Genomic DNA, 21,768 nt, shown 5'->3' with positions numbered 1-21,768 from the left:
CACTGGGCCTTTAAAAGTTCTAGCATGACAAAATGTTCCAAATAACCCAAGCCACTTGTACGATACTAAAAGAAAAGTTGCAATATAATCTTATACCTTCATATACTACAGGTACGTTTGAAAAGATTATTCTGTAGAAATTGTGATGATGAGTAGTTTGGAAGTACATCCTGTTAACTACTCTCACTGACATTAAGAGGATTATGGTAGGTAGTGGCAGACAGGAGTCCTCCTTCCTTCCGTTAAATTGAGTCTTCCTATCCACTCCAAATTTCAGCTACCTCTGCGACGCACCTGTAATTTCAGCCTCTATGGTGGGTGGAGACAGACAGATAAATCAAAAGGTTGAGAGACAGTGAGAGAGGGAGAGTATTTGTCTGAGGAACACGGAGAGGGTGGATCATTTGTCTTGCAGATGTATGTTGATATGGAGGTGTTGGTGAGGGTAGGGGCTGGACTGGGGGAGTATGGCATCGTGGTTGCACAGTTAGTGGGAGGACATGTGGTAAGTGGTGTCAGAGTTGCTGGTAATGAGCAAGTTGGACGGTAGGAAAGTGGGATGGATCAGTAAACGCGGGTTTTAGAACAGTCCATGTCCTAATGCCGTGTTCCCATTGACCACTCACAGCTGCAGCACAGCTCAGGGTGCCAACCAAATCAAGGCACAATGACTAGACTATACAGATGTAGGATCTTCATTATTTTGTTGCTGAGAATTTTCCTGCAATGCAGGAAATGCAAACTTGTAGTATATTCAAGGTTTAAAAAGGCTTCTAAAGTTTGTAATTTGCACTTTAAAATACCGGACTTGGTTTGCCCCAACAAAAAATGTATCAACCCCTACAAAAAAATGTCCATTAATAATTAACATTTTCTGTGGTTGCAGGATTATTTTCCTGCTGTTGCAAACTGGCTCAAATTAAGATGTTAAATCTGTAGAGTCGAGGTACAGAACAATAACCTCGAAGGTACTGAGCCTTCCTCTTTTCCTTTCCTTTTCCTTCCCTACTCATCAAAAGACCATGTTAAGTGTCTTTCTAGAAGCAGTGGTAATTGGTCTCTGTGTTGTGACTCCTCTTTATCACTGTCTCACTTCTGACATGTATGTTTACCAGGACTATAATCTTCAAAAAGCCTGTTAACATAAGTAGCTCAGCTTTCATAACCCATAAAGTCAGCCTCTGACTGATCCTCGGCACCAGCCTGTTTACCACACTGAGGAGCGTAAACAGCACTCTGATCATATCACCGCATTGCTCGCAGAGCCTTTCGTCTGCTTGACTCATTTTGAATTATTATTCATATTGTATTAATATTCAGGCTGGTGAGACAGGGAGAGAAGTTACATACAGTAAGTGTTCTGTTTCCATGAATGTTTGGTGGATGCACCTTGCTGAACTTTCTTGGTAACAAAATGCTGCAAATCAAAGGTTGACACGTTTGTGTGTCAAGCTTTGACACAAACCACATCATTTCATCATGGAAATGTGGGTAATTTTTGGTTGAGACGTTGATCGATGAGATTTCTTTCTTCACCCACTCAGAAAGACATGCAGAAGTTTGTTGAATTCCCAATGTGTTTTCCCAAGGTTTTTCTTGTTATGTCACCTTTCCATCCAGTTTCTATGTGAGCAAAGTTATAATGTATAAAAACAAATTACACCAGCTGGGATGGAAACAGGAAGATGGGGTAAAATTGTATACATTTTGGGGCGGCAGGTAGCCTAGTGGTTAGAGCGTTGGACTAGTAACTCAAAGGTTGCAAGATCGAATCCCAGAGCTGACAAGGTAAAAATCTGTCGATCTGCCCCTGAACAATGCAGTTAACCCACTATTCCTAGGCCGTCATTGAAAATAAGAATTTGTTCTTAACTGACCTGCCTAGTTAAATAATGGTATAAATGCTGACAGATAATTTGTTCGTTTGACATGGTGGGATCTTTTGTGTCGTTAAAATTAATAATGAGAGAAATGGTAGTGGAAACCCCTTTGTGCAAATATTGACATCATAAGGAAGTAAACTTATGATGATGCCTCTCTCCGGATATACTGTACCCGTACATACAGCCAGCTGGGTTCTCAGTACATCGCACAGACAGGAATAAAGAACTTTCCAGGAAAAGAAATGCGGAGGTGTATGTTTGATGATTAACTACTCATGGTGTGATTGTGGTAACATATAGGAACTCAAGCCCTTTTGTTAACTCAACCTAGAATATCTCACAATCAAATGCCGACCGCATTACCTCCCAAGAGAATTCTCTTCGGTCATCGTCACAGCCATGTAAATTCCCCCTCAAGCTGATACCAAGACAACTCCAAAGGAACTACACTGTACTTTGTGCAAACTGGAAACCACATATCCTGAGACAACAAGCTGCCTGTGCCACGCGCGCTTCAAAAACTCTCGACTATTGCTACTCTCCCTTCCGGGACAGCTACAAGGCCCTCCCTTGCCCTCCCTTCAGCAAATCAGATCACGCCTCTATCCCGCTCCTCCATTTCTATAGGCAGAAACTCATACAGGAAGTACCCATGATAAGGACTGTTCAATGCTGGTCTGACCAATCAGAATCCATGCTTCAAGATTGTTTTGGACTGGGATATGTTCCGCGTTACCTCTGAGAATTACATTGACGTATACACTGACACAGTGACTGAGTTCATCATGAAGTGTATATGGGATGTTGTTCCCACTGTGACGATTAAAACCTATCCAAACGAAAAAATCGTGGATAGATGCATATAACCACAGCAAGATGACTGGGAATATGGAGTAGAAACAGTCCAGTTATACCCTTCATAGGCAATCAAAATGTTAGCAGAGACAAAGTGGAGCGGCAATTCAAAGGCTCAGACACAAGACATATGTGGCAGGGACTCCAGACAATCACTGATTAGGGAAAAGAAGCCACGATGCGGACATCGACGTCTTGCTCCTGGACAAGCTAAACACCTTCTTCACCCACTTAGAGGAAAACACAGTGCCGCCGATGTGGGCCACCACCACTCCCCTAGACTGTGAGCTCTTGTTCTCCGTGGCTGACGTGAGTAAGACATTTAAGCTTTTTAACCCTCGCAAAGCTGCAGGCACAGATGGCATCACTAGCTGCGTCCTCCGAGCATGCGCAGACCAGCTGGCTGGAGTATTCAATCTCTCCCTATCCCAGTCTGTTGACGCCACTTGCATCAAGATGTCCACCATTGTTCCTGTACCCAAGAAAGCAAAAGTAACTGAACTAAATGACTGTCGCCCCGTAGCACTCATGTCTGTCATCATGAAGTGCTTTGAAAAACTACTTAAGGATCATATCACCTCCCCCTTACCCTTACCCTAGACCCACTGCAATTTGCATTCTGCCTCAATAGATCCACGGATGACACAATCGCCATCGCACTGCCCACTGCTCTATCCCATCTGGACAAGAGGAATACCTATGTAAAAATGCTGTTCTTTAACTACATCTCAGTCTTCAACACGATAGTACCGTCTAAGCTCATCATTAAGTTTGGGGCCCAGGGTCTGAACCCCAACCTGTGCAACTTGGTCCTGGACTTCCTGACAGGCAGCCCCTAGGTGGTGAGGGTAGATAACAACACCTCTACTGCGCTGATCCTCAACACAGGCGGCCCCACAAGGGTGTGTGCTCAGCCCCCTCCAGTACTCCCTGTTCACCCGTGACTGGTTGGCCACACACGTCTTCAACTCAATCATCAAGCTTGCACAACAGTGGTAGGTCTGATTACCAACGATGACAAGACAGCCTACCGTGAGGAGGTGAGAGGGCCCTGGCGGAGTGGTGCCAGAAAAAGGTTGAAAATGTGATGGAAGCACAATAAACTTTAGATTCTTATTCAACACATGAAAATGTAAGCTTAAAAGTACATTTTGTGTGCGCTACATCATCACGCACTGATTTTTATCTGCAACAAGTCCGTTCTGCAGATTTAGGAAAATTTGCATTAAAATCTGTCGCCAATTGGATGGAAACTTAGCTACTGGCAGTAACTCAACTAGCCCATGTCAGCTAACAATTTTTAGATTGGAAAGTTAATCTAGCCAGCTATCTAAACTTGTAGTAATCATGGTCAAATTACCGGTCACAATGATTTTGTCAGTCACTCTTAGATATTATATTAAAAACTTCAAACATTTTTTTCCAGCCTATGGCAAAATCTGTAGAATTGCAGGAAATACACTGTAAAACTGCACAATTTTTTCTTCGTGCCATGGCAAAATTAGTAGAATTGCATGAAATTATTATTATTCTCTACACCGCATGGTAAAATGTGTAGAATTGTAGGAATGTCTCCACTGTCAAGAGGGGGGGCTGCTAAAATGTTTTGCTGGCAAGGGGTTTCCCCAACAAAATTTCACCCAAAAGACTAGGACGGGTTCTGACAGCATGTGTGGGTATGGATGTGGGTACACAGACCCGTAAGTCACTGCGGCCCCTCATGATGAGTTCAGATTTTTAGTGGCCCCCACCCCATCAAAGTTGCCTATCCCTGCTATAGATAATCAGTAGGATGTGCTGCACAGACTACTGTTTTTTTTCTTCTGATAGTGGATATAACGGTGAAGATCTGACGCTGTTTCAAAGGTACAAATTCAACATATTTTACACTAGTTTTGTCTATGTAGAATTTTATTTTTACCATAATGACATAATTCTGTTGTTGAAAACAACAGTTTACGTTGATGACTTTCTGCAATCCAATGTATTTTTCACATTGACTCCATATTACAATACGTTGACATATTACATTGAAACAACGTTGATTCAACCAGTTTGTGCCCAGTGGGATGTAAAGAAGGGCTGCGTCTGTGGAGTGCTTTAATTCTCTCTTTCCTTCTTGCTTCCACAAAAGACAGCACTGCAGGTATCTGGCTAAAGCTGGAGGATAGTGCCTTAGCCCTGTGTTAAACATACACCGAAACAGACATCTTTGAAACTAAGGGTAATCTCCTCCTGTCTTGCTTTCACAAATGGGGCTGTCCTGGACCACACAGCACAGCTGAGCTCAGTCAAATTACTTAGAAGGGACTTAGCGTCCATCAAACGCATAGAGGTTCCGGGTCGTGCCACAGCTCTTTTGGCCAAATGCAAAGCGGATTTGAATTTCCTGGGCTAATTTTCAACTTTCTCTGTTGGTGTCCTGAAACACGCCAGGTTCACCACAGCCCCAGAATATAAGCATTCACCAGGGGCGTCGGCAGGATGAGACACAGGAAGAAGCCTGGTCTCCAAACATCTGGCAGGGCCAGGCTTCCATGACTCGCTCAACCTCAGGATAAAAAAGGCCTCAGATCTGCAGGGATCAAAGTGTACCCTGGGTGCCTGAGCTACCGTGGCCTCCCTCAACGTATTCAAATATGGTTTCCTGAAAGCAACTTGAGCCATAAGCAGACCTCAGAATATAAACGTGTAGGAAAGAGAGGATGAATACCTGAAAGTCTATGTGACCTCTACACACAACACAAGTGAAGCATTATGAAAGCCCATGGCTTATGGAAAATGAAAATGTTTTTATCACAGCATTTAGCATTTTGCCCCGAAACCAGCTACCCTGCTCTCAGGAGAAGGGAATTTCAAACCTCATTATTAATGGACCTAGCTAGTTATAATGAATATTTTCCCAATTTATAATGGCATAACTGCTTAATTATTTTTGCTAGTATAAACCAGGGAACTACAGTGGGGGAAACACTTTAAATGCATATTTCAATGAATGAAATTAAACTCAAACTGCTATTCCTTCCAGCATTTCCTTTCATATTCACACATCATAAATTCTTAAAAGCAGTCCCTTGTCAGCGACAGTGATGCTTCAGAACGGGGGTCACCTGTATCCAGCATTACCGAATTAGCTGCTATCTAACCCAGACCTGCTGTGGCATGCTGACACTAATCCCGCGCCCGCTGGAGAGCCCTGTCTGTATTATATTATCATGTCTAATCCTCGTAATCTCCCGGTCGTGTAGCTAAACGGTATTCCACCTCCGTCTCTTACCTCAGTCTCATAATAACATTAATGAAGGGCCGGGCCCCCATTACCCAGGCAGGCTAGTGGTGGGCTGGGTGACGGCCGTAATCAGCAGCCCCCTGCTCAACCACCCACTCAGCCTCCCAGGCAGCATGAATTAATGGAATTCAGCGCCTTGGGCAAAAAGCAAACCAAACATATGTTCAACAAATCAGGGTTTGTGTATTTTCTTGTCACCGTTACTATGGGTGTCTATTAGAGCCATTGATGAGATCTTTAGCAAAGGGCTTGGCGTGTGGGAGAATGAGGCTTTGAAGTGCTATAGCTCCACTTCTAAAACCCCTGCGATGAGACGTCATTTATGAACAGTTGACCCAGGTTAAAATAACATATAAATATCACTCATAATACTTTGTTGTCAACAAAAAAAGGCAGGAAGGATTGGTAGGGATGAAAGGGTTCCTGAATTAAAAATGGCACTTTATCAATTAACGCTGGATTTCTCCTGTCTCCTTACGTAATTACCTGCACCCTTCAGCTCTGTGCTCGGGCTTACCTTGTTTACACTGTGTGTCTCGCAGGCTGCCTGTCTCCCTGCAAGGCTTCACTACTGTGCCTTCTCTGACTTTGTCTCTGCTGTCATTTCTCAGTTGTTTATCATGGCGGTCAGGAGCAACCTTTAAAGAAGAAGCATAAACACAGCCAGAAGAGTACTGTCAATGGAAACACAAAATACACAGACAGACAGAAAGACACAAGTAAAAGCAGGCTGCCTATTTATTATTGTTTCTTAGTCATACTGGATTCAAATTCATTTATTTTTAATTCACTGTTTTGGCAGACACAACCCATGAATGTGTTTTGCAATGTTAATCACATGCTAATGCAATCGCATAGGCCCCGCTATTACCCCTACCTCCCTGCAAATAGCAGCACACTGACTTAATTGTGAGGTTGAAAATAACAACACAGGCAGACCTCTCATATAAAGAAATTACCTTTGAATAAAAGAGCCATAGGAAAGTATTAATCTGCTTAACATTTCTAAGTACATCCTCCAAAGGATTTTGCTTTTTAAATCTTACATATGCTCAGCAGAGTTACTGCGTTTTCCTCATTTCATCCTTTCAACATCAAATGGCGAGCAGCAAAAATTGGATCAGACTTCAAAGACTGTGATGTGCTCCGAGTCACGGAGTGGCTCTTCTATTTCACATATTGAATTCGAGCAGGATATCAAAGTGCTACCAAAGAACCTCAGGTCTTTACCAAAAAGGGGTCTAACATCTGTAGAAAGAGAAGCGCAAAGACAAAATCACCTCCGGGAACAGCAAGCATTTATTCTCAGCCGCGAATTTCCAGCCTTTTGATTCTCCCATTCCTGTACCACCCTGTCTCTCTCTATTGAGATGGAGTTTGGAGCAAGAGAAGTCTTTTGTCTCAAGGACTCAAAAAACGAATGAATAATCGATGTTCAAGGGGCTTTGTAGAAGTACAGTATTATGCTAAAATATTCATTTCTCTGATAAAAACTTACCTTCTCTCTATGATCATTGGAAGTGTGTCTGCCATCATACCTACAAAGGTGAAAAAGAGAGTTTAGACGACTGATCCTAAACCACCTATCACAATAGATTTCACCTGGTACAACATAGATAATGATATACAAACTATTATGCAAGATTTACCATCCTTCATCTTGTTTCTCTTTTCATATGACATATAGACACACGACTGAACACACAGTAGAGCAACAGAACAAAGCTGGGGGATATTATTCAGGATGGGCAGTGTGATGCAATAGAAACCTTTGGAGATAGACACAAACGTAGACAGTGTGCAAGGCACAGAGTGATATAAAAGGGGAAAGTAACAGTGTGTAGGTAAGAGCCCACAGATCTTAAAAAGGGGAAAATGGGCCAGATCTCGTCAAAATACATCTATATGGAGTGATTCCAACACTGATTAAACAGAATTGTTAAGTTGAGGTTTGAAGTTTTCTCACCAAGGAATATGATTGTAAACATGGAGAAAAAATTCCCAGAAGAAAAACTTCTCAGCCCGGGTATACAACAAGCATAACATTTTCAGATGTGGAAATCTAGTCTTTGAGTCTGGAGAGATGCATTGCCGCCCTTGACCGACAAATTCAATAAAAGCAGAAATGAATAAAGATTTCAGCTTCTCCAACAAAATGGGGGATCTGTGCATCAGTTGGCAATATACTTCCAAACCCAAGTACTGCCTATGTATTTACTTTCTTTAAAAATATATATATAATACCCTTAACATTTGAAGATGATGGAATAAACCAATACTATTCCAAATAATAAGGCAAGAGAGAATCAATAGTGGTCTTGAATGAAAGAACAAGTGTTGAAGGAGAGCGGTGCGACAGTCAGCTGGGTTGGACTTCACACATACTTCCTTAATGACTGGCCTGCCCATACGCTGAGTAAACACAAACTGCATTCAGCTCTTACATCTGGAGAGCAGTTCAGAGCCCAGCCCCATTTGCGGTCAGACAAGTGCACTATCTTGGTGGAAAGTTATTTATTACATTTATAAAAAGGAGAGGTGGTGCAATAGGAGGAGCTTCCTCTAGTGGTTGAAACAACAGTACATTAACGAGGGGAGGAAAGAGGTCTGCATAGTAGAGCTCAAGTTGAGTGACTGGTATGCAAACCCCTTTGCCCCATGACTGTGGTCTCTACCGGAGGTCTTTCTGTAACAACTTGAGAACGAGCTTGGCAGGGGTGCACACCAGGCTCAGATCTAATGGCCTTCAGATACACTTAACACTAAAAAACTACAGTAAACCACAAACAAACATACAAAAACACAGAATATCATCCCTATGGAGATTAGAGGTCGACCGATTATGATTTTTAAATGCCGGTACCGATACCGATTATTGGAGGACCAAAAAGAGCCAATACCGATTAATCTGACGATTTTTACAAATGTATTTGTAATAATGACAATTGCAACAATACTGAATGAACACTTATTTTAACTTAATACATCAATAAAATCAATTTAGCCTCAAATAAATAATGAAACATGTTCAATTTGGTTTAAATAATGCAAAAACAAAGTGTTGGAGAAGAAAATAAAAGTGCAATATGTGCCATGTAAGAAAGCTAACGTTTAAGTTCCTTGCTCAGAACATGAGAACATATGAAAGCTGGTGTTTCCTTTTAACATGAGTCTTCAATATTCCCAGGTAAGAAGTTTTAGGTTGTAGTTATTATAGAAATTATAGGACTATTTCTCTCTATACCATTTGTATTTCATTAACCTTTGACTATTGGATGTTCTTATAGGCACTTTAGTATTGCCAGTGTAACAGTATAGCTTCCGTCCCTCTCCTCGCTCCTACCTGGGCTTGAACCAGGAACACAACGACAACAGCCACCCTCGAAGCAGCGTTACCCATACAGAGCAAGGGGAACAACTACTCCAAGTCTCAGAGCGAGTGACGTTTGAAACGCTATTAGCGCGCACCCCGCTAACTAGCTAGCTATTTCACATCGGTTACACGAGCCTAATCTCGGGAGTTGATAGGCTTGAAGTCATAAACAGCTGCTGGCAAACGCACGAGAGTGCTGTTTGAATGAATGCTTACGAGCCTGCTGGTGCCTACCATCGCTCAGTCAGACTGCTCTATCAAATCAAAAACTTAGTTATAACAAGATAACACACAGAAATACGAGCCTTAGGTCATTAATATGGTCAAATCCGGAAACTATCAACTCGAAAACAAGACGTTTATTCTTTCAGTGAAATACGGAACTGTTCCGTATTTTATCTAACGGATGTCATCCATATGTCTAACTATTCCTGTTACATTGCACAACTTTAAATGTTATGTCATAATTACGTAAAAGTCTGTCAAATTAGGCGGCCCAAACTGTTGCATATACACTGACTCTGCGTGCAATGAACGCAAGAGAAGTGACACAATTTCACCTGGTTAATATTGCCTGCTAACCTGGATTTCTTTTAGCTAAATATGCAGGTATAAAAATATATACTTGTGTGTATTGATTTTAAGAAAGGCATTGATGTTTGATTTCTTTTAGCTAAATATGCAGGTTTAAAAAGATATACTTCTTGTATTGATTTTAAGAAAGGCATTGATGTTTATGGTTATTGGAGCAACGATACGCACCGCATCGATTATATCCTCTTCGTGGATTGGAATGAGAGGCAGGTGGTTAGAGCGTTGGACTAGTTAACTGTAAGGTTGCAAGATTGAATCCCCCGAGCTGACAAGGTAAAAATCTGTCGTTCTGCTCCTGAACGAGGCAGTTAACCCACCGTTCCTAGGCCGTCATTGAAAATAAGAATGTGTTCTTAACTGACTTGCCTAGTTAAATAAAGATGAAATAAAGGTGTAATTAAAAATAAATAAATAAAACATAAAAATTGGCCAAATCGGTGTCCAAAAACAACGATTTCTGATTGTTATGAAAACTTTAAGTCGGCCCCAATTAATCGGCCATTCCGATTAATCGGTCGACCTCTAATGGAGATAACTGAACCCTGCTGTCTGTGGCCAGACTTTGGAGCACCCTAATCATTAGGGCCTAATGGATACATCAACACAATCACACACTGAATATACCACTGGTAAAGGGATGAAGAAACTGACCCAAAATATTCGTTCCTGTCAGTGTGGCCTCCTGCCCCTGGGTGAGATCTGTGCCTCTGGATTCCATGGTCTTTACGCACTCGGTGGCCCCTGTATGCTGTGGATACAGTAATATGACTACCGTCAATGCATTATTATCTGGGATTTAAATTCATTTCAGAGTATTAAACTATGCTTAACTGCACAACTTAAACTAGATGAGACAAAGAAAAAGGACACAAGATGTTATTTGGAATAGTTTAAAGAACACTCATTAGTGTGGCTTGGGCAATTACTGACTGGCAACTAACAAAGCCTTGTAACTTACAATTTAGTAAACAAAGGTGTTATCCAAGTGTAAAAAATTCTACCAGTTAGTGGTACAAAAGTTGCATCCACTTTCCATCAATCCAAAAAAGGAGGGATTCATTTTCAAAACAATATGTGATGACAAAAGGGGACCCTAATGGATGGCACTAAACAGAGCGTGCCACGCTATTCAGTCAAAGGGCTTTGTGTTTTAGTTGTAAAATTACACACAGTGAAAAAGAATGTTGGAGTACATTGTTGAGCAGCTCTATTTTCCATGGTCTAATCTGATCGATGGTTAGCATGCCCCCCAGGCCCTGCTGAGATCTGAGGAGCCACCAGACTCATACATTTGAAAGGCATCTGTTTATTTAAAAAATGCAAATGCAGCCCACCTCAAAGGCTATAAGCTGCAGTGAACACACAATGTGAGCGTGTTGGAGTGTTCCGTCGGGGGGCTGAGGCCCCACTTATGTCAGGTTTGGCCTTCTCCTCAGCCCGTCCGCCCACACACAAACACGTCAATGTGGAGGTCTACAAAGAGATAAAGAGCGAGGGCCGACAGCGGGGCATTTCTCACACCAAAAAACCTGTTTACCTATTCCATAGCGTTATTTACAAGGGTTTTAATGGAGGACATTTACACAAGGTGTGCAGGCGACTGATATGCTCCATGTGCCAGATGAGGGCAGCCCTTAGGAGAGCCACATAAAACAATGCCAAGTCTCCTCCCCCCAAGCCCTCCTCTACCCCTCCTCTCCCCTGGCCCTCTTGGCACCGTCCCTTGTCCTCCAATGAGAGGCTCAAAGGAGTGGGGGAGGCCCGCAAAGGTTAATGTGCCCACTTTGATCTTCGTCAAGGCACACTGAGTACGAATTAATTTACATTTCAGATGAAAAGGTTGACAGTATAAAAAGGCATCTTGTTTCTGGTATGTGAGAGCAGTGTAATAGACTGGGAATTTGACAGAGGAAGTTGTGAGGAAACAGAAGGGATAACCCCCCCCTCTCTTGCCTTTACTGGGAAAGAGATGAAAGGGAAAAAAGGATCTCAATATGCACTGTTCTTCTGAAACATGGGGACCAAATGCTGCCCAAACTTTCAAAAGCCTTTCCTTATACATTATTAATTAATTATTACGGTTTCATGGGCTGCTTATTGAGATCAAAAAGGTATTTCATCAAACCATAAGGTTTTCAGACCCTTATTCATTTCTCTTAAAAATATATTTTTAAAAACTCCAAAGCACATAATTTGGATATAGAAGTACATGCAATTTTCAGAAGTGCCCTATTTAGTGTGTTGAGTACTTCTGAGAACAATACAACCACATCTGCCATGCTTTACCTGATTGTATGCAAACAGCCGCGTCTTCCCTCTCCTTTCTGGTTCGCTTGAAATTCTGCCGGGTAGTGTGGCCCCTCCAGGCTACAGAAAGAAATAAGCTACTGATCAAACTCAGTCAAACAATATAGACGGCACATACAACATGAGACCCCACTTCAAAACAGAGCACAAACAGGTGGCAATTAACTCTCAGAGGTCTTATTATCTACTCTGAAGCATTGCTCTTTTGGCCTATATGGGTCACACTGTGGTTATCAAACTAATCTCTTTTATGAAGTATAGTCCTCCAGATTAGGCCAGGTGGATGGCTACCTGACTGGATGACGACGGCCCCACGGTTCCTCTTCTCCTTCTCTCTGCGGTAGCGCCTCGCCCCCAGCCAGCCCTTGGTGTAGGCCTGCATCACCATCACCCGTGCTATCAGCTCTCTCAGCAGGAGGTTCAGCTGCTCCACATGGTAGTACTTCAGGAACACCTGACATACAGTACACCCAGGGAGCTTAACATCAAAGCACCTCAATCCATGGACAAAGTTGCGATGCCATCCGTATGTTTTGAAACAAGAATCACTATAATTTTCCCTGGCTAATCATCATCACTTTACCTTTGTCTTCCCTAAGACCCAATTCTCTAGTTTGGCCCGCTCCAGTATGGCAACGGCATTTTCTTTGCTGGAGTCAGGCATCTGGTGAGCCCGGAAAGCAAGGTAGTAATACCTATAAAAGGGGGAGAGGGAAAGATATCTGACTTTTATCATAGGTAATCATATTTTCTTGCTGTGATTCTGTGTTTTCAGACAGTTCAGAAACGTGCCTTTCATACAACTTCCAAATATATTTCTATCTAAATTAATTCAATCGCCATCCGTGGATCAGTGCACAAAGAAAACGAGGCTCACTGAGGCATGAGTCACTAACAGAGGCCTATTGTCTGAGCTTTTCTGAATGGACTATGCTCTCTTATTTCAATCACTACACAGATGACGCCCATCTGTGTTAATCAGCTCCAGTGCATGTCTCTACTTCATTGTCTAAGGCCCTTGACTGTCCCGCCTGTCACAGTTTATAAAACACCCGCATAGGACAGAGCTGATATAACTGTTTGTTCAGGGACATCAAGGCTCCCAAACTGCTGGTTCAATCCTTGTGTTCTGGTGTTGGTCAAAGAAAAGAAAAACAACAATGGAGATTGAAGAAAATCGTCTTTGAACCCCCCCCCCCACCTCATCCTACAGCCTTTCATTCTAATTCCTGTTGATACCTGTTCTTTCTTTGATGGTAAATACAAAGCACACTCCTTCGCAACATCAGACGAGTCTTTGATATGAGAGCACAAATTTAAATCAGTTTTGCACTAAAGGTGCAGTTTAACTATTGAGTCTGTCAGAATTATTTCTGCCTGGTTTGGATGGGATAGATTCAATGGCAAGGTTGAAAGCCAGGGACATGTCAGGATATGGCCTCCTGTACTCCAAACAATAGATAGGTCAAATCAATTTAGTAACACAACAGGACAGTAGCTTTAAACACTGCTAAATGAGAATCTAGACCCTCCCCCCTCCTCACACACACCTGCATGTACACATTCATTCTATCTGAGGGTTAAAAGGCGATTGTCAGGTGATGCACTATCACTTTTAACACCAAATCAAGTGAACCCTCAACTAAAATAGCCTCACCAACAATGTCGGAGAATTGGGACAGGCAGAAGAACGACATGTGGTCATTCAAGGTTTCCTGCTTGAATTCTGGCTAAATTAAACACAAAATCTTTTAAAAGCTCCCCTAGAGCAGCGAAACTAACCAGCCATCCCACTGCTTTTTACACAGGCCACAAGCACAAGCCCAAGCTAATTAAATTGTACATCATATTAAAGCGCCCCATTGGAGGTGCCTGGAATATTTTTCAAAGGATAATTGATCAAACGTAGGTTTCCTACGTTTTCCCAAGGACCTAGTTTGAGTATGTATTTTATTCTTGATGGGTCGAGGAAGGTTTAAATCCTTGTTTTTTTCAATAGATGGAATTCTTATTATGCTCACACTGGCAGATGTTGCCAGACATTTGAAAAACAAATATAAACCTTATCTTATATCTGTATCTAACCCAATTTGGTCATTACTTCATTACCCACCTGGGGAATAATGGGGTTCTATCTCAGATATGGACTGTGTCCAAGACACTAAGCATAAAAACAAACCCTTAATGAATAGTAAAGAAAGAGGAATTAAAATGTCTATGGTCAGCCTCAGAGTTCCTCTCTGTTTGAATTGTGCCCTTATTTCCAAGTCCCGTGAAGTGAACCCACCCAGTTAAGAGAGTTGAACACACACAGTTAAGAGAGTTGAACCCACCCAGTTAAGTGAGTTGTACAGGATATAGCCAATTAGTGAGCCTATTGCTGTGCTCAAGTTTGAACTCCCATCTAATTAAGGAAGCCGTGTTTTGTGTGATGTAGAACACACAGTGCACGTGTTCCTGCTCTACCACTGGGGATGTGTCGGCACTCAGAGTGCACATCTAGCGCTGCGGCGCCCGGACTCACTGCAGTTGTTACCTGTTAACAAACTCTTCGAACAGGATGCGGTGGGAGTAGCCCTGGCGGCGGATGTTCACTGTCTCCAGGATCCCGGTGTAGCGCAGCTGCACCATCACCCTCTCCTTAAAGAAGCGCAGCGCCTGTCTGTCATCGTTGGGCTTTATGCAGCGCACAAAGTGGGGTTGACCCACCACCATCTTAGACAGCAGATCCATCAGGGAGTACTGCCAACGCAGTGAGGAGACAAAGCAAAGTGACGGGGGCGGAGCAAAGAAGGTGACAGGGATTATTCTTTGCATTATGCATTACTTCCTAATGTCATCGCGGAATTCACAGATTCTGTGCTGATGCTGTTTTGTTATTGTGTCAGCAAAACAATATTTTTACTGGCACACTCCTTGATAAAAATCGACCCAGAAATTAAAACCCTTTTCTATTTTTGTACTGTATTAGAGGTCAATGAAAAACATTGCCGAAACGGAATGGTTGGGTGTGGTGATACATACCCGGAAGTAGGAGGCCACTGTCTGTCTCCTCATGTTGGTGGTTTCCTCAGGGTGTCGCATCATCTCCATGGTGTCCACCTAAACACAAGCTGTCCCATTAACTCCTTCCTCACAATGGGATGGACATGAATACAGTACATTGTTGCTTGTACTGTGTTGTCTGGGAAGGGTAGCAGCACCATAAACACTTAAGGCCAACAGTGTAGAGAATGGATGTGTACAGCTGAGGGGCATGGGAGAATTGCAGCTAGCGCTGCACTGTATAATGAGGCTTGCCATCTCAAACCAGATAGTCCTTCTAAAAACGGATTAACCAGGACACAATATAAGCATTCTAATGGCCCGCACACTTCATGGCTTCATAAAAATGAATGACGCAATCAATATTTTATAGTAAGTCTACACAGCAAAGTGCATATCTTAATACTTATTTCATCTTAGCACAGGGGGAAAGGTATGTCAAACATTTTCTGAACAACTTCATGCAGTAATTGGATGTCTTGGCAGCGTCTATGTTGAACGCTGTTCAGACAGAAGTACCAGCAATCATCCCCTTTCTGTTCAACTACTTCTGCTCATGTATTTTAACAAGGGCCGTCCATACGTCTGCACTTAGTTCAATCATTTGTTTGCAATGATAACTTTTACCAGCTTCTCATCTATTAACTGTTTAGAACATTCCACAGATTTTGATTGGGCAAAGGAGAACATGCATTTTACATCAATCATATTTCAGAGTTTGACTCATCGTTACCATGTACTTTCTTTACACAGAGTAAGTATAGTAGTGTAGCTCATAAGGTGGTTTGATGCTTTACAAAGAGTGTATGAAAATGTCACAATGTCAAACCACAGAGAAATTGAACCCCTCCACGTGATACCAGAAGCCAGCCATTGGAAACAGTAGAAATGTTGTTAAAAATGTTAACTGAGAAAAAGAAGAAAGTCATGCAAGATAAGGTAGAAGGTAAAATAAAACAACAACCATAGGCTGTTCTTACCTTCAATAGGTATTTGGGAGACTGAATACAGGAAGGTGTTGTTGAGAAACATGGAATGAAAGGAAACGATAAGAGGATAGACAAGAGGATAGACAAGAAGTAAAGAATCTGAAATCAACCTTAAGGGGTATAGCACCAAAAATCATAATGTGAGTCATTTCTTAATATACAATATTTGACAATTGACAAAATCTTAACAGGACATTATGATTTTACTGCATGCTTCCCTTTAAAAGAGGTTAGTTCAGACAGTGAGAGATGAATAGAGCAACAGAGTATTTTTCTTATAATTACTTTTATGGTACACTAAGTCAGTAAAGTCTGTTAAGAACAAATTCTTATGTACAATGACGGCCTACCCCAGCCAAACCCTAACCCGGACCCCACTGGGCCAATTGTGCGCCCCCCTATGGGATTCCCAATCATGGCCGGTTGTGATACAGCCTGGAATCAAACCAGGGTCTGTAGTGACACCTCTAGCACTGAGATGCAGTGCCTTAGACCGCTGCGCCACTCGGGAGCCCAGAGCCTTAGTCATGTGTGCAGGTTTGTCTGCACACATGACTAAGTGGCTTTGGATAAAAGTGTCTGCTAAATGGCATATAGTATTATTATATATTAGGTTCACTACACTAGTTAATAGGGAAGATATAAAACCAGATAACCAGAGGGCTGGAGCAGGATGTAAATGTTTATGGCCTAACTGTGGCCTCATTTTGGCTAGAGGCCTGTAACATGATGTTCCAACAAACGTCTACCATTCAACGTGTTGTTCTTTAGAATAGGAATTGTACGAGAAAGCCTTTACCAGCAGTCATCATTTAAAGCCTCCTTCCTAAAAGCTGTCGATGGGGTAAAACACTGAGATTTGCCCCATTTTAACGATGCATCTTTATAGTGTCAGGGGGATCCCAGTTAAGGGTAGAGCATGGTGCACTTGGACCCAAATCGTTCTCAACGTTCAAATGATTCAAATTGTTTTCAATGATCTCGCAAGCTGCTACAATGGACTAACAGCTCAAGTAAATACAATGTCAGTCACAACTGCCTGAATCTGAACAATACTACCAGACAGAGTGGAGATAGACAGCACCACGAGCAAGACAGAGAGGATAGCCAGTCACAAGGGAATGCTATGTTGTGTTTGATTTCTAACAGTTAGTTTTTGAAGTACTCCCTGTGAACTCATACACAGGGCTCTATTTGAACAAACCTAACGCAATTGTGAATCTTAGCGTTGGGCGGTCGTGCTATAGGTTCGGGGGATGTGTCAGAAATATTTGAGCTATTTTCAGAAACACAATTATCGGCGCAGTTGCTGGCGTTGGCGCAAAAGGGATGGATTTTGATGAATAAACAAGTTGTGGGTGTGTCGAGGCTTGGCCCCTCACTGGCCAATCAGAACGTGCTCCATAGCTAAATACAGGTATGTGCTTGCTTTGAGTGATGCATTTAAGTTATTTTATGTATTGCCTTGGAATCAACTCCAATTCCAATGTTAGTCCATTAAAGTTTGTTAAACAGCTTACAGAAACAAAATACGTAATACATGTATCACTAGCCACATTAAACACTGCAACTTTTATATGTTTACATACCCTACATTACTCATCTCATATGTATATACTGTACTCGATACCATCTACTGCATCTTGCCTATGCCGTTCTGTACCATCACTCATTCATATATGTTTATGTACAGTGGGGCAAAAAAGTATTTAGTCAGCCACCAATTGTGCAAGTTCTCCCACTTAAAAAGATGAGAGAGGCCTGTAATTTTCATCATAGGTACAATTCAACTATGACAGACAAAATGAGAAAAAAAATCCTGAAAATCACATTGTAGGATTTTTTATGAATTTATTTGCAAATTATGGTGGAAAATAAGTATTTGGTCAATAACAAAAGTTTATCTCAATACTTTGTTATATACCCTTTGTTGGCAATGACAGAGGTCAAACGTTTTCTGTAAGTCTTCACAAGGTTTTCACACACTGTTGCTGATATTTTGGCCCATTCCTCCACAGATCTCCTCTAGAGCAGTGATGTTTTGGGGCTGTTGCTGGGCAACACGGACTTTCAACTCCCTCCAAAGATTTTCTATGGGGTTGAGATCTGGAGACTGGCTAGGCCATCATAGAAATGCTTCTTACGAAGCCACTCCTTCGTTGCCCGGGCGGTGTGTTTGGGATCATTGTCATGCTGAAAGACCCAGCCACGTTTCATCTTCAATGCCCTTGCTGATGGAAGGAGGTTTTCACTCAAAATCTCACGATACATGGCCCCATTCATTCTTTCCTTTACACGGATCAGTCATCCTGGTCCCTTTGCAGAAAAACAGTCCCAAAGCATGATGTTTCCACCCCCATGCTTCATACAATCAGCTGTCTGTCCTGTCTCTCTGTAGCGCTCTTAGGCGTCGCACTGTAGGGACATTGTAATTTATTGCCCTGGCCACATCTGCAGTCCTCATGCCTCATTGCAGCATGCTTAAGGCACGTTCACGCAGATGAGCAGGGACCCTGGGCATCTTTCTTTGTGTGTTTTCATAGTCAGTAGAAAGGCCTCTTTAGTGTCCAAAGTTTTCATAACTGTGACATTAATTGCCTACCGTCTGTAAGCTGTTAGTGTCTTAACGACCGTTCCACAGGTGCATGTTCATTAATTGTTTCATTGTTTATTGTTCAATCTGGTGCAGTCCATGAGGAGGAGAAGCACTGCAGTACTTAATGCAGCTGGTGGCCACACTAGATATTGACTGTTACTTTTCATGTTCATGAATTGTTTATGGTTTATTGAACAAGCATGGGATTTTTACAAATTATCTTTGAAAGACAGGGTCCTGAAAAAGGGACATTTCTTTTTTTACTGAGTTTATGTGTATACTGTCTTTCATACCATCTATTGCATCTTGCCTATGCCGCTCTGTCATTGCTCATCCATATAGTTATATGTACACTACTGGTCAAAAGTTTTAGAACACCTACTCATTCAGGGGTTTTTCATTTTTTGTAACTATTTTCTACATTGTAGAATAATAGTGAAGACATCAAAACTATGAAATAACATATGTAATCATGTAGTAACAAAAAAAGTGCTAAACAAATCAAAATATATTTTATACACTGCTCCAAAAAATAAAGGGAACACTTAAACAACACAATGTAACTCCAAGTCAATCACACTTCTGTGAAATCAAACTGTCCACTTAGGAAGCAACACTGATTGACAAAAAATTTCACATGCTGTTGTGCAAATGGAATAGACAACAGGTGGAAATTATAGGCAATTAGCAAGACACCCCGCAATAAAGGAGTGGTTCTGCAGGTGGTGACCACAGACCACTTCTCAGTTCCTATGCTTCATGGCTGATGTTTTGGTCACTTTTGAATGCTGGCGGTGCTTTCAATCTAGTAGTAGCATGAGACAGAGTCTACAACCCACACAAGTGGCTCAGGTAGTGCAGCTCATCCAGGATGGCACATCAATGCGAGCTGTGGCAAGAAGGTTTGCTGTGTCTGTCAGCGTAGTGTCCAGAGCATGGAGGCGCTACCAGGAGACAGGCCAGTACTTCAGGAGACGTGGAGGAGGCCGTAGGAGGGCAACAACCCAGCAGCAGGACCGCTACCTCCGCCTTTGTGCAAGGAGAAGCAGGAGGAGCACTGCCAGATCCCTGAAAATGACCTCCAGCAGGCCACAAATGTGCATGTGTCTGCTCAAACGGTCAGAAACAGACTCCATGAGGGTGGTATGAGGGCCCAACGTCCACAGGTGGGGGTTGTGCTTACAGCCCAACACCGTGCAGGATGTTTGGCATTTGCCAGAGAACACCAAGATTGGCAAATTCGCCACTGGCGCCCTGTGCTCTTCACAGATGAAAGCAGGTTCACACTGAGCACATGTGACAGACGTTACAGAGTCTGGAGACGCCGTGGAGAACGTTCTGCTGCCTGCAACATCCTCCAGCATGACCGGTTTGGCAGTGGGTCAGTCATGGTGTGGGGTGGCATTTCTTTGGGGGGCCACACAGCCCTCCATGTGCTCGCCAGAGGTAGCCTGACTGCCATTAGGTACCGAGATGAGATCCTCAGACCCCTTGTGAGACCATATGCTGGTGCGGTTGGCCTTGGGTTCCTCCTAATGCAAGACAATGCTAGACCTCATGTGGCTGGAGTGTGTCAGCAGTTCCTGCAAGAGGAAGGCATTGATGCTATGAACTGGCCCGCCCGTTCCCCAGACCTGAATCCAATTGAGCACATTTGGGACGTCATGTCTCGCTCCATCCACCACAGACTGTCCAGGAGTTGGGGGATGCTTTAGTCCTTTAGTCCAGGTCTGGGAGGAGATCCCTCAGGAGACCATCCGCCACCTCATCAGGAGCATGCCCAGGCGTTGTAGGGAGGTCATACAGGCACGTGGAGGCCACACACACTACTGAGCCTCATTTTGACTTGTTTTAAGGACATTACATCAAAGTTGGATCCGCCTGTAGTGTGGTTTTCCACTTTAAGTGTGACTCCAAATCCAGACCTCCATGGGTTGATACATTTGATTTCCATTGATAATTTTTGTGTGATTTTGTTGTCAGCACATTCAACTATGTAAAGAAAAAAGTAGTTAATAAGAATAATTCATTCATTCAGATCTAGGATGTGTTATTTTAGTGTTCCCTTAATTTTTTTGAGCAGTGTATATTTTCATTTGTTTAACACGTTTGTTTACTACATGATTCCATATGTGGTATTTTATAGTTTTGATGTCTTCACTATTATTCTACAATGTAGAAAATAGTAAAAAATAAGAAAAACTCTTCAATGAGTAGGTGTTCTAAAACTTTTAACCAGTAGTTATCACGTCAGCATAAATGAGTCGGGAGACAGGCGCAGGAATGCGTGCATTTTTTTTTTATTAAGCCCAAATTACGGCGTGCCGTGTAAAGGCACGGGGACGAAGACCAAGCAAACATGTAACAAAACACAGGGTAGAAACCAAAAACAAAAGAGCGAGGTGTACCTCGAATAAATAACACACGCGCAATGATTATCACACGGGACGAGACCCGTAATCATCTGCCCAATGCACAATGGCACGAAAGCCAAAACACACAGCACAGGTACTCACACGCACCAACGAACATTGTAACAATAATGGGCCGACAACGGAAACCAAAGGGCACACTTATACAAGTACTAATCAGTGGGAATAGGGGACAGGTGTGCGCGATGAAAGTTCCGGAGGGATCCGTGACAGGAGTGGAAATATTCCTATTCCATTCCTTTACTTAGATTTGTTTGTATTAGGTAGTTGTTGTGGAATTGTTAGATTACTTTTTAGATATTGCTGCACTGTCGGAACTAGAAGCACAAGCATTTCGCTACACTCACAATAACATCTGCTATCCATGTGTATGTGACCAATACAATTTGATTTGATTTTGGAATG

At 42.4% G+C, this 21,768-nt stretch overlaps 1 protein-coding gene across 3 annotated transcripts in view; it reads right to left on the bottom strand.

The window, feature by feature from the left end:
- myo3b (myosin IIIB) overlaps positions 1-21,768 on the bottom strand; it is a 109,503-nt gene that overhangs the window by 29,284 nt on the left and 58,451 nt on the right. For 2 of the 3 annotated variants that reach the window (XM_031794986.1, XM_020455306.2), the window contains exons 25-33: positions 16,327-16,347; positions 15,326-15,403; positions 14,838-15,043; positions 12,885-12,996; positions 12,593-12,755; positions 12,281-12,361; positions 10,646-10,742; positions 7,526-7,565; positions 6,545-6,665 (exon numbers count right to left, since the gene is read on the bottom strand). In XM_031794986.1, the coding sequence (XP_031650846.1) occupies positions 6,545-6,665; positions 7,526-7,565; positions 10,646-10,742; positions 12,281-12,361; positions 12,593-12,755; positions 12,885-12,996; positions 14,838-15,043; positions 15,326-15,403; positions 16,327-16,347 (919 nt within the window). The remainder of the gene's footprint in view (positions 1-6,544; positions 6,666-7,525; positions 7,566-10,645; positions 10,743-12,280; positions 12,362-12,592; positions 12,756-12,884; positions 12,997-14,837; positions 15,044-15,325; positions 15,404-16,326; positions 16,348-21,768) is intronic. The other variant, XM_031794993.1, reaches the window with a different exon arrangement.

Source organism: Oncorhynchus kisutch, linkage group LG2, assembly GCF_002021735.2.
Source record: "Oncorhynchus kisutch isolate 150728-3 linkage group LG2, Okis_V2, whole genome shotgun sequence".
NCBI lineage: Eukaryota > Metazoa > Chordata > Actinopteri > Salmoniformes > Salmonidae > Oncorhynchus > Oncorhynchus kisutch.
This window is presented reverse-complemented; position numbering and strand designations above follow the sequence as displayed.